This window comes from Sinohyriopsis cumingii, chromosome 6 (genome assembly GCF_028554795.1).
Source record: "Sinohyriopsis cumingii isolate HCF-2022 chromosome 6, ASM2855479v2, whole genome shotgun sequence".
In the NCBI taxonomy this organism is placed as follows: Eukaryota; Metazoa; Mollusca; class Bivalvia; order Unionida; family Unionidae; genus Sinohyriopsis; species Sinohyriopsis cumingii.
The window spans coordinates 46,693,514-46,711,620 of record NC_142966.1 but is presented as its reverse complement, the minus strand read 5'-3'; the positions used below and the strand labels follow the sequence as shown (position 1 = coordinate 46,711,620).

The following is an 18,107-nucleotide window of genomic DNA, read 5'->3' as shown; positions in this document are numbered from 1 at the left end:
TATTAATGGTGGAGGAAGAACCCGGGTTTCCCGGGAAGAACCACCGACCCACGAGAAGCTACTGGCAAGCTTTCTCACATACCCACATTGGCCGATTCCTAGACTCGAACCCACGCAGACAGTGGTGAGATGGCAGTGATCTGTAATGGAGAGCACTTTAGACCACTCGGCCACTCGGGGCCCCAAAGCTTATGGTATGGACCTGCATCTGCGATGCATTGTTCATTGTATCATGTGTCAGCAATTGCTATTTTCAACATCTTCTCAAAATCCAAAACACTGATTTCAACCAAATGTCACTGGAAGCATCCTGGCATAAAGATCATTCATATTTGTACAAATGATGCCAATCGGGCAAAAAATATGGTAACTGTTACTAAAAATAGAAAGCATCCTGGCATATAGGGCAGTTAGATTTATATAAATGATGCTGACTTGCTCTTAAATGTGGCTACCATTACTGTAAATAAAAAAAACTTAAACTAGCTTAATATGAAGGGCTTAAGATTTATTTGGTTGATGTTGGTTAGTTATCAAATATTATCACTAAAAATAGAAATACAATGAAACAATTTGTAAAAAAAAATGGATAAAAAAATATTGAATAGGATTTTGCTAGACAACTCTTTGGCTTGAAGGACTTTAAAGTTCATTGAAATGATCCCAATCTGCCATTAATAATAGACACATTACTAAACCCAGAAGAACATAAAGAATCGGATCTCAGAAACTAATGAGTGCAACTGGACCAGGTTTGGCAGAAAGCATCCTAGCCTTTTAATATCGGACACATGATAACTGATATGCTATCAAATGTGAGTGAAGAAAGAAAATAGCAAAATCCTGAAAAATTGTTTTCGCAAGATATGCAATCAACAGCATCAGGAGAAATTTCTTGGCATTCTTCAGATCCAGATTTTTCGGCCATCTGCACTTGCATTTGGGTATGAGGCAGATGTTGATGAGTCAAAAGATATCATGTTTCTTTGCTTTTTATTAGTCTTCATAGATTCTAGTTTGTTACCTAACATTATTAACACACACACACACACACACACACACACACACACATGTATATATATTGTTAGTACAAATGTAATATTATAGATTGGCACATTAGTAATTCCACTTTGGTCATTTAATGGAATAATTTACACTGTCCAATGTCAAGGAAATGTTAATGAATTCAAAGTTAGAATCATCTTAAACAATTTATGCGAATTTCAGTTAAATAACATATGACATAAATAAAAATTATAACTGAGCATCTCCTGTTTCCATTTCAGGAATGTTGTTAACATGTTTTTGATAGTGACTCAGTTTGGTTTCTGCTGTGTATATATTGTATTTGTTGCCAAAAGTTTTAAACAGGTGAGTATCAATTTATTCCCATATATGAGTGATAAATGTACATGTATGTTATAGATGAGAGACAAAGCCCTGACGAGTTTTATGCTATAAATTAGCTTTTTCTTCAATAGCCTTTATGAAAACAAAAACACATACTGTACTTGCTGATCTATAAGTCAGTGTGGAGTATACCGTAAATTGAATTTGCAAACTTTGTAAATTTTCCCTCCTTCATCCTAAGTTGATGCTGAGTATAAGATGTAGCCAGATTCTATCACTGCTTTGTCTTTTCACTATAATTCTTTTTACAAGTTTTATCCTATCTGCAACTCAGTAAATTTTCAGGTCAGTATTATTCATTGTAGCTCTAAGTACTTAATTAATTTCACAAGAAGTATTTGAAATGAATTAGGTTCTTTTAGCTACATTTAACTATGCTGACCTGAACATGTACTGAGCTATAGATAGGATAAAAGTCACTATGCTGTTTTGAAAGAAACAATAGTAACTTCAAGTTTGATGAATATTAATGGTATTTCTTATGCTATTTCCAATTACCAGTAATAGGAAGTTGCATCACACATGCTAAAATGGTTTTTCCAGTTTTGTTTTGAAGACAGATAGAGGGCATACATATTCCATTGCATTACCTATGTTTAGCTTCATTTCCGTATTGGTAGCCTCACTAATTTGATGGTCTGCTGAATCTTGCTCACAAACAGATTATCTGGAAATGGCATGACCACAGTTGTAGCATATTTAATTAGCATCTAATTAAGACTGCAAAGCCAAGTGGTTTTGACAATGGATACCCTGACTCAAACTAAAATGAATTGTTTACACATTGGTATTGATTAAGGTATATAGCATTTCCCTTGTACAATCGTTAGGTAACTAAACAATACAGATTACAATAATCCTGAAACCACCATCTCTCTCTCCCCCTCTCTCTCTCTCTTTCTCTCTCTCTCTCTCTCTCTCTCTCATATCTGGACATATTTTATTTAATCACAAGATGTAAGAAGAAAAATGCAATGGAATATCTGTCTTTGTTATGGTGATTCAGTTTCTAACTTGTCTGTTTCAATACACATATATGTAATCAAATTTAAAGAACATATATTACTAGTATATGCTGCCTTAGCGCAGTTACATCTGATGTATATGAATTTAATACTGATGATCGTGTAAGCATTTTAATCCTTTGAAATATTGGGTCCTATATTTTTTCGTATACGACCTCTTCCTCAAAATTTATTTTACATTTGAAAATTTACACGACAGATATTAAAACCATTTGAATGACATAGTCCATATATAAGTTCATTCGGAGTATAAGACGAAGCCGAGATTTGCTGGTAAAAATGTATAACCTTTTAGGGGGGCAAATACAGTACTTAAATGTGACAATTAATAATTGTTTCAAAAGTCAATTCACGTTATTGTAGTAACAAAGTACAAGTCAGGTAATTACACTGATCATCTGTTAAATTTGGCTTCCATTAATAAAAATAGAAAAACCTTGAAATGACTACTGAGCGCTGTTCCAGTAAAACATATATCTCCCTCTCCCCCCCCCCTCCGGGGACGGCACTTCAAAAAAACTTCTGTAGGAGGTTGTGTTTCGAACTATTTTGATTCTGACAGTGGAAGGTTGGTTAGGAAAATCACTTCTGTTGTGGGTTGTGTTAACAAAATGAGAAATCTCTGGTGGGGTTGTCAGAAAGAAAAGAAGAAACAAACCAAATATATATTTAAAATCGCATCTAACCCCCTCCTAGCGGTCTAACATGAATAAAACATTGGGTCAGAAAATGATGACAGTACACGCGAGTGCACGTAATTTGTACGAATTCGCGTACTTTTAAAGCAGTGATATGCGTTCAGAAAATTACGTTAACATCGTGGATATAAAAAATGTGCTTTGCGCAGTATGCAATTTTTATTAAACTTGTAACTTTAAAAGTGCATTTCGTGACGTAATTCGCACTGCCACAGCTGTCTCACAGCACTTGATGCGACATCCATATATCTGGATACTTCGGTTCGACATGAATGGCTGTTAAACTAAATTTGATTGGTTCATTGGTCCTGAAACAAGCATTATATGGAGTTTTAGCCTTACTTTCATCGTGGAAGTTTTACAAATGCGTGTTTCCAATAAGAGCCACACAGGAAACCCAAATGGTTGAATCACAACACGGTTTGTCTTCAGACAACGTTTTCAATCGGCAAATACTGGCTGGTGATAGCTATGATGACAATGAATTTCATGTATATCGGTCTGTTGGACATTTGGAAAATGTCACTGGAAATACCAGTGTGTGATTTTGAGCCCAAAATTGATGTTGAGTGCGAGTCTGATGTACGTGTTGGATGGACAATATGCCGATTATATTTATTCAAGATACCCATGTCTAAACAAGCAGACTATGGGAATGTTGACTTAAAACCCTAATACAGCATTATGGAAGAGAAAAATATGGCATAAGAGGCAGCAAAACACTGATTCAAGGAAGTGAATCGTTGGCAGAGTTCATGTTAGTGAAAACTGACAGAGGTCTCGGAAACGCTTATAATCACGCATATTAGGACGTCAATTTTTTTTATTTAGGTTGGCAGTAAAATTCAAAGACTTGCCAGTCCTGCTTCAGTCATCTGCATAGTGGGAAAATGTGTTGATCAGTTAGCTGTGCTGATATTTACAATGACAGAATTTAGAAAGCCCCCCCCCCCCCATCGTCACATTACATCAAAAGAACATGCTGCAATAGCTAAGCGGCAAGATCAAAGGCTTTGACTGACAGCTGGGTGGGAAAATCTACTGATATTTACAATGCTTGAATTCAGAGGCAGAAATACCCAGAGATGTCCATGTGGTCATTTATAACAGTACATCAAATAAACAACTTCAGCTTTCATTATTGTGGTCATTTCCGAGTGTAACGGAATAAGCAGTGCACGTGACCTTGGAATTGTGACATGTTGAAACTTAGACTTGAATGAGTAGTTTGGTGTTCAACGGCAAACTGATGAAGATTGTAATGAGATTCAGGAGAGTGCTAAAGTTGCTAGAACTGATAGTTTGGAAGGGACAGTAACCAAGTGTAAGAAAGTGTGTGATGCCTAGCTTAGTGCTTTGAATAAGACCTTCCTTGGATTGAAAAAATTCAGACTCACTCTGATGGATAAGCAAGAGTTATGTCAGTGTTATAAAGAATGTAGAAATTAAACTCTATGGCAACCAATAGTTCTTATAATTTGCATAGTTTTCTGTGAGGGGACTGCAACTTTTCCTGGTGGGACTCATATTTTTACATTAGTTTTAAAATCCTAACGAGACCTCTGGTTCAAAACTTTTCTTTTTGGAACAGAGATATCCAAGAGAGAATACCCTTGGTGCCTTACATGAGAGATGTTGAAAATTGCACAACCATAAAGAACAGTAACTTGTTCAAGCTAGTTATGCATATGCATTTCAGACAGCAGGCAATGAAAGGAGTTCACAGCACAGAATAATATTCGTATACAGAGGAGAAGGATCGTATTAAATTCAGAAACAATTAACAGATTAATGCTCATAGGGAACATCGTAGAATCCCCCAAATACATAATTAATTGTGTGTAGATCTCTAGTTGGCAGAACCACTGTGGCAACAAAAGAGTAAAGAGACAAACTTTTATATCATGCAGGTTTATGACAAAATGATGTACATGCTCTCTATGTGCAAAAACTAAATGACATTAAACATAAGAGACTGACTGATGTGTGTAATCTCAAAGCAAGATGGATAAAATTTGTCCTATTTGTGTTCAGTTCTTCCTATGAATATTTTGATCATGGTGGTATTTTCTGCAGACCTTTTGGCACTTAGTTCCAAGCCATCATTTGGTATTTGTATTGCAAAATGGATAACTAAAAAAGTCTATTATCTAGTACAATACATTTTTAAGCAGTATCGTTAACTGATGATGAAATTGATGAAAAATTACTTGATGTCATTCTGATATATGGATTCTTTACCACACTACTAATCTGTTCATCCTGATTCTCTTTTCTCCTTTAGTCTTACTGGCACCAGTGCTTTTAATAAAATTGTAACTTCTATTTTCTTGCAATCTAAATATTTGTAATGATGTGTTATTTTCAAAAGGTAAAATGTGCTTAGTGTTGTAAAATCTAAAACTATTAATTAGCAAGGGACTAAAGTATAAGTGGACAGAAATTATTGCCATATCACATTGTTGTTAGAAACAACAGAATAGTTGTACAAGATGTATTTTGCACAGAGTTGTAGAACTAGCGCTCGTATTGTCACCACATATTCTACTTAAATAATTATATCATTATTTCTTTACATTCCTATCAGTATTTTCCCAGTGGTAGTAATTTTCTGATCTGATGTTCATTTCTTGCACAATTTATACACATCAAGAATTCTCACCATATCATTAAAAAACAATGTAATCTGCACCAAATTGAGTTGTTTGAGAAGAAATTAATTTTTTGAACCCCAAAATCACTGAAGCTACGAGTTCTTGCATTAAAGTCTCATATTAAATAACATTTGAATTAGCCACAATAGTAGTTTTGGATGCAACTGTACCAATTTCACCTTTGGTATAGCCAAATCTTGAATGTGATGGAGGAACATAGCTCCAAAATAAACACATCAATTTTAGAACCTGTTCATTGACTATGAATCAAGTATCTGAGTCCAAATGAATTGTTAGAAATTTTTTAATTCTTTTGACAAAATCATAATTAGCTGTCAAATATGGAGTAAGCCTGTGTTCTTTATGCCACGTGACCATGCCCAATGATATCACAGTAATAAACGCTATACAGCTAGAGATGACATCTCTTAGAGAATATTGATTTCAGTAGAGCTATAACAGAGTGGAACAGTAAGAAAGAGTGTCAGATATTTAAGTGTTAGGGAGATATTTAACAATGGCTATTCCCACTGCCACCACTTCCTCACTGGAGATCACACACACACAAAACTTAGAGTACATCCTGAAATCCTGGCTGCATCCCTACAGGGGAGATAACTTGACTATTCGATTTTATTGGTCTCTGGTTATCACATGGTATTTCTGTTACTTGAACATTATCTTACATTGTGTCCATTCAGCATGGTCGAAAAAGGCTTACAGCCATTGAGAGTTGTTAAAGGACTCCCATTACTACAGATGTGAAAGAACGAGAACCATACTATAAATCAGTGAAGATAAAAAAGAGTATATATGGGTTTGACTGTCCCTGATTGGTTGATAATGAAAGTAAGATTTTAGTAAAAAAAAAACAATCTTTTGAGAGCTTGTCCTACTTGTAAGTGAAAAAAGTGAGGGACATTGTTTTATTAACATAATTTCCGTTCCTGTACAGACCTGAGTTTGGACGACTCATTACTGAAATCAGCAGCTGACTCTTTGGTGCAATATTGAAAGCACACATTTCAAATTTGTATAGAGCCAGAAAATGGTGCGGCTGTTATGGTTTTCTTTTCACAAAAGCTGTCATAGATGTGTCTATACTGATACAAATTTGATCATGAGCACTCAAAATTTTAAGTTACTGAATTTTAATATCATGTTGTTTGCACAGGTTTACAGTGGGAACTGAATTAGTACAGAGAGTCCTGAACTCTTCGAGTTTTGTGCAGAAATATGGAATCCAAGCCGAATACATCCAGAAATATAGAGGTTTTCAATCTTGGATTTAGTCTCCCCATTGTGTTTCACACTGATATGCATATTCGCAGAACTTAAAAACAATAATGAGTAGAAGGGTGCCTCTTTTTTATGTGTGCAACATTATTTTCTTCGCTTCAGTAAGAAATTTCATCAAAAGGAAGACAATAAAGGGTGTACAGTTAACTAAACCAGTATGAATTTAGCTACTTAAAAGCTGTATCAAATCGAGTTTAACCTTCTGGTCTGTTTCTATCCATTCTGGTGATATGTCCACTGAATCACTATGGTTGGAAAAAATATTTGGCAAATTTAAAAATTTAAAAATCTTTTGGCAGATTATGATTATACCCTACTTCTGCCTGAGAGATGTGAATAATTTTATTTCTTGGTTTGTTGATTGTGGTTGTTGCTCAATTCAGATGCATCATTGAAAAACAATGATGCATTCTCATACTTTGTTACATATATTTATTACAGATGCATATCTCCAGATATTGGTGAATATAGCTTGAACAAGTTATAACAGTTCTAGTTGGAACAATGAACATTGTTAAGAGAAAATTTAAGTCAGCTAAAATGTAAACTTTTCGGCAGTATGTGATGCAGGATTGCTCAAGACTTTTCCATCTCATATGCTCACCATGAAAATTCCATTTGCACCAACTGATGATGACTTTTAGGTAACTGTCAGAAAGGCATAATTGATTATATTCTAAGGTCTACAAAAATTACTAGTCAAAAGTTGTGGCAAAAATGATTGACTAGTACCTTTGCTGCTGTTGCCACAGTTGATTAGTTGGTTGATTTAGTGTGGTTTGATCTGGGGTTTTTTGGTGATTTTTTAACAATATATTAGGTGGAGGAAGAACCCCGAAAGACCACCAACCTAAATTGGTTGATCTGTGACACAAATTCACTCTCTGAGATGTGCAAGTGATGTAAAAGCAAGCACCTTAGTACACTTGGGCACATGGAGCCTCTGTTGATTTGATGTTTATCTCCAACAGCTGAAGTCATTTAGACATGAGATCTCAGGGTTTCAGTAGATCATTATGGCCTTACACCATTTTCAGATGAAGAGAATCTATATATGGCAGCCAGTTTTACTGCTGAAGAAAATTCAAGTCCTTTAGAGACACCAAACACCACTTATGTAGAACCACTGACCTTCCACAAGTAACTGGCAACGTTCTCATTTACACATTGGAGGCAAGTAATCACATGACAAGCATTTTGTACCACACTGCCATGGAAGCCCCTCAGATCTGTATCACAAGACAAGCATCTTATCCCACTCTGCCATGACAGCCCATCAGGCCATAGGTATAAGTCTCATATGAAAGACTAGAAGTGGGAGATAGAACCTGTGACAACTGGATTGAAAGTGTAGAATGTTACTGCTAGGCCATCAGTGATGATGATGATGCTGTTGACAATACAGTTAACTGCAATGACATTGAATTTATGAGTACACTGGGAAAAATGATTCCTTGACTTTCATCCGTTTTTTAAAATCTAACTTCTGATATAAAAATATTTGACTTGCTATATTTTTTGTTTAACTTTATATTAGTCTTGCAACAAGGCGTAAAAATAAGACATTGGTAACTGAAAAAGATGTTCTTACAAGAAATGATATAGTGTAAAAGTAGACAGAAATGATGCAACATCACTTCCACAGGCATCATTGTTTTTTTTTTCTGACAAATCATATAAGCTTACCAAAACATTTATTGAAAAAATAATAACAAGGAATCATAGAATCTGACCACACATTTAAAGCAATACAAGATTTAACTATTACATGTATTCTAATCAAAAGCAGCATGCCTGAGAACAAAGAAAAATAGCAAGACATAGTGATCACTTTAGTAAACACACAGTTTAGTAAGGATACAAATTCGTGATTTCTGTATTAGAATAGAAATATCTATTATAAAATCTGTATTCATGGATGTTAAATTAATAGGTATTAAGGGACTGATCAGTGACATCTACAAATAATAAGCCACCATGAAAATTTGTGATTTCACAGTATCAGAGACATACTTGGCTGACAGACAAACAAACAAAAGGACAAAAGATTGATTATAATGAATGAATACAAATAAAAATATGCAGTAGATTATATGATCTATTAGAATTCAGTAGATTACCTCCAGCCAGCTGTCATTTAAATCGCTTCTGTCCCCAACCCAATATTCAGATCGCTTCTACCGCTCACTAACCCATAGCCAGAAATTATATTAAAAAATATACTTCTGTAGGGGGCAGTGTTTCTTGATTAAAACACATCTGACGGTGGATCATAATTTTTTTAAATTGCTTCTGTTGTGGGTTGGTTGAATTTAAAAGTGCCTTCCCCCCGGGGGATATATGTTTTACTGGAACAGCCTTGAACAGAATCAGCTAACTTTGAAAGAAAGCATCTTGGCTAAAAGACATTTTAGTATTGGACACATGGTGCAGACAAGATGTCAGATATGCATAAAGATACATGAAATGGAAAATCCTTTTGTTTCCATGGCAAATGCAGTCAGAATCATAGGAAGAAATTTCAAAAGCATCCTACTAACCCAAAATGCTTTGACAACAGCTTTTTGCATTTAGTTGTTAGGCAGGTATCAGCAAGTACATGATCTTAAGCCAATTGTAATGCTTCTTTGTTTCAGTCACTCATTTTATTCATTCATTTATACATTCATTCATTCCAGATTATACAGGTAAGACCCATTATAACATGATGCTCGGGGCCAAAGAATAACATCTCTGTATGCAGTATCACATAAAACGTTTTTGGAAAACTTCCCCATAGCAAATGTGCATTGAAATTTCGATGTCAGTTTTAACTAACCTCTTGATCATATATCATTTGTTTTGCTTGCTGGGTTTCATCAGACATAAAATATACTTCAGTTTTGAATTGTATACATGCCAATATGGTGGAAACAGTGCAAGGTGAAGTTAAGGCAACATTAAACAGAGTGCTGGTTTTAAAAATCTGCTATGAATATGAATAATCAGCTTTTCTGAGAGCATGTATTTAGGATCTTAAAAAGAGAGGTCACCTTTAATTAAGAAATGGGAGCCATGCTGCCATCACGTTATAAGTGGAATCCTGTTATAATGAATCAAGTTATTATGGTTTTACCCTTATTCAGACCATATATGACAAATATTTCATTGTTTTCAGGTGATAGATTACTACAGTGTTTCAAGCCCAGATGTGAGGATTTATATGACAATTGTTGCGGTCCTCATGCTGTTGTATGTACAAGTGACCAACCTGAAAGCTCTTGCTCCTTTCTCCGCATTTGCCAATGTTCTCAATGTCATAGGGTTGCTTCTGATATTTGTGAATCTCTGGGACAACATTCCTGATTCTTCCACACGGCCTTCTTATGGAGAACTCAGCAAGTTTCCACTCTTCTTCGGTCAGATAATTTATGCTTTTGAAGGAATTGGACTTGTAAGTGATTGCTTTGCAAGTTGTCTTTTTTTGTTTTTATTTTAGATATTTTTTTGCAGTTCTAATTCAGTTTGATACTTACAAAAATATAAAGATTTATTTGATTTGTTAACATCACCTTGCCTGTTCTGGTTTAGTTCATGAAAATTTGTGCATGAGGCTTGATCCATCTCTGTGAGCTTTATATTAGAATGCATTTCCTCCTCCAAATACCTATTTTCCTGATGTTATTGTGAACATGTGATGCATTCAATAGAGAAAGGAAATTTTTGTTGTAAATTATGTTTCTCAAAGAATATTTACCCAGTTCATGAATATTTCAAATTTTACAGTAGAGTTTGTAATAGTGTTGTTCACCAGGGAGGCAAAGTGTTATAGAAGACCATTGTTGGCTCTACAGGTCATAGGCCAGAATAGCTTTTGGGGTGGCCTCATGTCCATCATCCATTATCTATCATCTTTTGTCCATCATCCATCTATTTCTTAGTTTATTATTGCTACTCTTTTTAAACTATTTGGATGAAAGCCATCAAACTTTATTCACACATTCATCCAAAAGTCTTGCTGGTCCTAAATGAAAATGCTGACTTTTGAAGGCATTGTTATTATTTCTCTGCCTGTATGGGTATTAAATATATAAATACGGAGCTTTCACTAAAAGATTTCTTATGATGTTTAGTTGGTTCTAAACAAAATAGGTGCCAAACTGACATTTAGTGTGGCAGTCATCTTAAAATCTTGTTATTAATACTCTTTTTTAACAGAAAACATGGTGGCCAGCTTGAAAATCTTTTTTCTACTTCTGAATGGATGATAATATTGACATAGGACTTTCACTAAAAGACTTATTTTAATATCTTGCTGGTCATTAATAAAAATGGTGCCACCCTTCAATCCAGTATGGCCACCACAATGATCCTCTTGAAAATCATGTTATATTTACTTCTGAATGGATGGCCATATTGTTACCAGGTTTTCACAACAAGATTTCATTTGATGTATACTTGGTTTGAAATGAAAATGGTGCTGATCTTACATCCAATATGGCCACTGTTGCAACTATCGTATAAATCTTACTATTGCTAAAAAGAATATAACCAATGTTTTCAACACTTGAAAATAAGATATTGCCTTATGCTGGAGTCCAGGATTCCTGGTAATTCGTTTTAAATAGTAGAATATCCATCCCTTCAAGATACTCTTGTTTTTCCTGTTGTGCTGCCTGCATGTTGCATGCTTATGCTTGATATGTAATTACATGTCCATATCTTTGTTTGTGTTGGCAGGTATTACCACTGATGAACAAGATGAAAAACCGGGATGAGTTTGGGGGCTGGTTTGGAGTACTTAACCTGGGTTGTGTGATCACTGTCTGTCTTTATGAAGCTGTTGGTTTCTATGGTTACCTAAAATATGGGGATGATGCTCAGGGTAGCATCACATTGAATTTGTCCCCTGATAAATGGTAAATAAAGACAGAGAAAGGTGAATGGATGAATAAATGTGTAGATGAACAAGTAAATATTCTACCTCATATATGGTAAATATTGAGATTTTGTTAATTACCTATTAACTGAAAAGACTTTGCACATCTCAGTAATATTGCTATGTCACCTTCTTGGACAATAATTCAAAGTGATTTGTATGCTTTAGCTCAACTTTGGAAGTAGAAGAGATGTGATGAATTATCTCACTGTCAGAGTCTGAAGTCAGCAATGGCATTCACATCTAAATGTGTAAACACAAATGCAATTTAGTACATTCCCACTGCATCTTGACCATTCGTTTCAGGTCCTAAACTACATTTTTTAGTAGATTTCATGGAGAGGATCAAAGGGAGCTAACTTTGAAATAACTTGATTAACTCTTGGTTAAGTTTTTAAATCATAGTCACATTCAGTTTTGCACCTATATGCGTTCTGTATTTGTTTGAGTACAGGCCCCGAGTGGCTGAGTGGTCTAAAGCGCTTTCCGTTATGGATCACTGCCATCTCACCGCTGTCTGTGTGGGTTCGAGTCTAGGATTCGGCCAATGTGGATATGTGAGAAAGCTTGCCAGTAGCTTCTCGTGGGTTGGTGGTTCTTCCCGGGGTATTCCCGGGTTCTTCCTCCACCATTAATACTAGCCGCCATACATAGCCTATTGTGTGCTGTAAAATGGCGTTAAACCCCACAACAACAATAACAACAACAACTTTCTTTGAATAATGAAATATGGACAAGGAGTTGTATGGGGCACAAAGTATCATTCAAAATTTATTGAAAAAGATAAACAAGTTTGACAGGCAGTAATCAAGAGTTAGGTGGATGAGAGCAAGAGGAAGTAATAAAGATCAAGCTGGAGAGATCAGAGAGTGAAGTGGATCAGTCATTGGGCCTGCTTTAGATCTCGTAAGGCAAGCTGAAAAGATCATTGGGTAATTGGGAGAGATCATAGGACAAGCTGAAGAGATTGAAAGAGTGAGCTGGATAAGGAAGAATAGGATGAACTAGAGTAATTGACAGCCGGTGAGAGTAATGGAGTGAAAGTGAGCTACACGTGTACTAGATGCTTTTAATTCAGCTTTTTGCTGTAATACTGTCAGCATCGTATCACTGTTGCCTCTCTTTGCATTTCACCTTGTTTTCATGCATCCATCAGTGAAGTTTGTTTGGCATTGTAATTTTAATGTTTCTTTTTTCCACCAGTAATTTTGCATATATTTTGCTATTGGTGAGCTTTCTTTTTGACCCTATAGCCCCACACAGGATCATCAATTATTAGTTTTTGTATGAATTTATATAATGGATTCTACTTTCATTTGTGCATATGGTTTATTTCTGTACTTTCTTGAGATAATTTGTATCTTTTCTTTTTTTATAACCCTCCAAAATGTGATACATTGTTCATTATCTCCATCCGTATGTTGCCATGTTTGTTTCTCCATCAATAACTCAAGTTGTTGACTATTTACAAATACCAAACTTTGTGGATGGTTTGTATTTAAGGTAAGAGAGAACCCTATTTATGTTTGTGTCAAAAGTGCAAGGTTAATGCCACATTCATGGAAAGAAGAAAATTGGTTTCTGCTTGGTAGCTCGAGTTCTGCACCATCTACAGTTACCACACTTTGTGGATATCTTGAACTTGAGTTCATCAAGAACCCAGTTGATCTGAGGACAAAACATCAAAGGTCAATGTTATTATTACTGAAATAAGAAAAATGGTTTCTGCACAATATCATGGAGTTCTCCACAATTAAGAGAAACCAAATATTTGGAATGGCTTGCGCTTGGGGTAAGGAAGAAGGTCAGTGGTGAAGGTTATTGTGGCTGACTGAAAAATGGTTTCCACACAAAAACCTTAGTTCCACATCACATACCTGGCCAAAACTTTGTGGATGGCTTGCACTTGGATCAAAGATGAAAGTCTATTAATATTTGTGTCAGAAGGTCATGCTCATTGTGACAGAACTTTTTCTTCCATATGTTAACTTTAGTTCTACATCACATATCTAGACCACACTCTGTGGATGGATTGCATTTAGTGTAAGAGTGAAGTCTATTGAGGAGGCACAGGTCAAGGTCATTGTGACTAAAAGACAAATATACTGTACCAAAAAGTCAGTTATCTTTATTGAGGACTATTAAACAGGGGGAAAGCATTTATATGTTACTCTCAGTATTCTAGTTAAGAGTAGATCATGGTGATTGATGCTCTACAGACTTTGGTGATCTATGTTTACAGACTTGTGTGATCTATGTTTACAAACTTTGGTGATCTGTGCTTTACAGATTTTGGTGATCTATCCTTTACATACTTTTTTGATCTATGTTTACAGACTTTGGTGATCTGTGCTTTACAGACTTTGGTAATCTATGTTTACAGACTTTGGTGATCTATATTTACAGACTTTGGTAATCTATGAATACAGACTTTGGTGATCTATGTTTACAGACTTTGTTGATTTATATTTTACAGCTTTGGGGATCAATGTTTACAGACTTTTGTGATCTGTACTTTACACACTTTGGTGATCTGTGTTTACAGACTTTGATGATCTATGTTTACAGACTTTGTTGATTTATATTTACAACTTTGGGGATCAATGTTTACAGACTTTTGTGATCTGTACTTTACAGACTTGTGATCTATCCTTTACATACTTTTTTGATCTATGTTGACAGACTTTGGTGATCTATGTTTACATACTTTGGTGATCTGTACTTTAGAGACTTTGGTGATCTGTACTTTACAGACTTTGGTGATCTATGTTTACAGACTTTGGTGATCTGTGCTTTACAGACTTTGATGATCTGTGCTTTATAGATATTGGTGATCTGTACTTTACAGACTTTGGTGAACTTTGTTTACAGACTTTGGTGATCTGTGCTTTACAGACTTTGGTGATCTGTACTTTACAGACTTTGGTGATCTATGTTTACAGACTTTGGTGATATGTGCTTTACAGACTTTGGTGATCTGTGCTTTACAGACTTTGGTGATCTGTGTTTACAGACTTCAGTGATCTATACTTGACAGACCTTGGTGATTTATTCTTTACAGACTTTGGTTAATTTCTGAGTTACTCTTTATGCAAGAAATGGACACTGGCCTATATTTTACACTGTACTAACTTTGGTTAGTTTTGTTTATGGTCATTTGTCTGACACTGTTCATGGCCAAATAATGCAATATGGTGACTGAATCATGTTTTTAATACTTACAACAATAGGTCACTTTGATCAATATTTCACACTTCATATATATTAATTTTTTGACCCCACCATATCTGTGGAGAAGGCATATAGTGTTACTTGTGACTGTCCCATCAAGTTATGTGGTGTCATGTTATTTCCAATCACTTCATAGATCAAAATAAAATTTTGTTTGAGGCTTTATAATAAGTCTTTACACACTAAGGTTTAATTGTCACTATCTTCCAGCAAACTTTAATGGAGCTATGGTCCAATTTGACTCAGAGCTTTGCACTTCAATTTTGTTTCAACTCATTACCCTTGAAAGGAATTCACTGATTGAAATCAAATTGATGCTTAACATTAGGAAGACCTAGGTCATATTAAATTTTCTTGGTTTTGTGGCAAACTTTGTTCAGAGTTGTGGACACTATTTGACTTAGAACTTTGTCCTTCAGTTAAGTTTAAGCTTAATAACTTTTGAATGACTTAATGGATTGAAATGAACTTTGATATGGGATTTAACATGAAGAAGTGTGAAAAAAATTTGATTTCATCATTTTCCTTGAAAATATTATATAGATTTTGTTCCTGTTTGACTTCAAGAAATGTTGCTGACTAACTTTTAAGAAGTTCATGAATTGAAATCTGATGTGATATAAGACATTACATTAAAAAGGCTTAGGCAAGTTTTAATTTTCATCCTTTTCTGGCAGACATTTATAGAGTTATGGCCCCTGGTTGAATTAAAACTTTGCCCTTCATTTTATGTTCAGCAACTTTTGAAGGTCTTCATGCATTGAAACCAAATTTGTTACTAGGCATTAGGATAAGAAGACAGAAGTCTGTTTTAAATTTTTGTTGTTTTGGGGCAAAATTGTATAATAAAGTTATTGCCCCTGTTTGATGTTTAACTTTGCCATTTAATTATGTAACATATTGTAGCTCAGGGATTGTATTGTTTGCAAGTAGATTTATAAAATGAGTTTATATGGCATAGATTTCATGGTTTTGTAGAAAATTTTAATTTTGTTGGTAAATGATTTCCTGTATTGGGGAAAGTGTTTCTTTGGTTTCCACAATAATTTTTGTTGAGTCTTTAGATTTGTGGTTTATAGCAAACACAAAATCTGTGAAACTTGGTACCCATTAAAATACTGCAATCATGTATGTGATAGATGTATATAATGAGTGAAGATCACAATCTGCAATAACTGATACCCATTTAAATACGGCATCCACGGCATGTGGTAAATATATATAAAAATGAGGGAATTTCAGAATCCATGAAAATTGGTTTCCCATTAAAATACTGCATCCATGGTATGTGATAAATGTATAGAATGAGTGAAGATCAGAATCTATGAATCTTTGTACCCCATTCAAAGTAATGCATTCACAGTATATGATTTGGTGTGATTTGGATTTTTTAAAATGTACCCTAAACAATTATCAGTAATATCACAATGATGTCTTCAGTGTGGCAATTTATAGTGATGTCTAGCACTTTGGCATCATTTCCCACCCAGACACATTATCCTGACACCAGACCGACCAGTCTGAACACTAACCTCTTAATGCTGAATGCCAAATGAGGCAGCTGATAGTACCATTTTTATAAATCTTTGGTATGACTTAGTTGGGGTTTGAACCCATGACCTCCTGCATCCTTAGCAGACACAGTATTTGATAAATGTATGTAATGAGTGAAGATCAGAATCTGTGAAAATTGGTACCCCATTAAAAATACTGCATTCATAGTATGTGATAAATCTACATAATAAATCTATACATGAGAATCAATTCTAGGATACATGGCTGTAGGATTCATTCTACTTTTTAATAAAATCGTGCTAAAAAAATCAAGAGAATGTGCTTCAGACATGTATTGTATGTTTAGGCCTGCTATTATCTTTTCAATAAATCCTTCCAATATTTAGAAATTTCCCTGTCCTCAATTTTCAGTTCGAGAACGATTCAGGAATATTGATGATATTTTCTATTTTCAGGTATAACATGCTTGTGAAGGTATTATTTGCAGTGTCAATCTTCATCAGCTATGGCCTGCAGTTCTATGTCCCAGTTGAGATTATTTGGCCATGGTTGGAGCAAAAGTCGAATTCCAGGAGATACAGACGTTATGGAGAACGTATCTTTAGAATTATAATGGTTTTCTTTACATGTAAGTTGACTTATTGGATTATTAATATAGGCCTGCCACAAAGGAAAGCATATTATGCTGTGATATTGTCTGTCTGTCCATCTTTCTGTTACACATGTCATTTCCACACATTGACTTGATATCTCTATCATATATAATTACCAAATTTTGTGGATGGCTTTCTCATTACATATGGAAAACCCATCTTTACTTTGGGGTATAAAGATTTATGGTCAAGTTCATTATGACTGAAAGAAAGAATAAATAGTTTCCTTATGGTAAAAATTGAGTTGACCATTTATAATGTCCAAACTTTGTGGATAGTTGGGCCAAGAAAGAAACCTATCAATTGTGGTGTCAAAAGGTCAAAGATGAATATAACTGTCTGAAAATAGTGCAATTATTTTGTCATAATAGCTAACATTCTCCATCAACAGTTACTAAACCTTGTGGATGTCTGCAGTTGAGTAGCCATGACACCTGTCAATTTCAGTCAGAAGTGGAGTTCTTGGTCTTTGTGACTTAAAGAAGAAAAATGTTTTCCATTCAAATACACTAGTTTAAATCACAGACCAGGACTAAACTTTGTGATGGCCATTTGGGGAAAGGAAGAAACCTATTGATTTTGGAGCAAAATTTTCAATAACTTAGTCCATCACTGTTAAAAGAATGCTAATTTGCATGCAATACCATCAGTTCTACATTGCATACCTGGATCAAACATTATGGATGTTTTTTTAATTTATTTTG

General features: G+C 34.9%; 1 protein-coding gene across 4 annotated transcripts in view; it reads left to right on the top strand.

Annotated features, from left to right (window-relative positions):
- Window positions 1-18,107, top strand: part of LOC149796864 (proton-coupled amino acid transporter 2-like) — a 53,090-nt gene that overhangs the window by 23,693 nt on the left and 11,290 nt on the right. For all 4 annotated transcript variants that reach the window (XM_089961507.1, XM_089961506.1, XM_089961508.1 and 1 more), the window contains exons 7-10: window positions 1,287-1,371; window positions 10,244-10,519; window positions 11,806-11,984; window positions 17,206-17,378. In XM_089961507.1, the coding sequence (XP_089817633.1) occupies window positions 1,287-1,371; window positions 10,244-10,519; window positions 11,806-11,984; window positions 17,206-17,378 (713 nt within the window). The remainder of the gene's footprint in view (window positions 1-1,286; window positions 1,372-10,243; window positions 10,520-11,805; window positions 11,985-17,205; window positions 17,379-18,107) is intronic.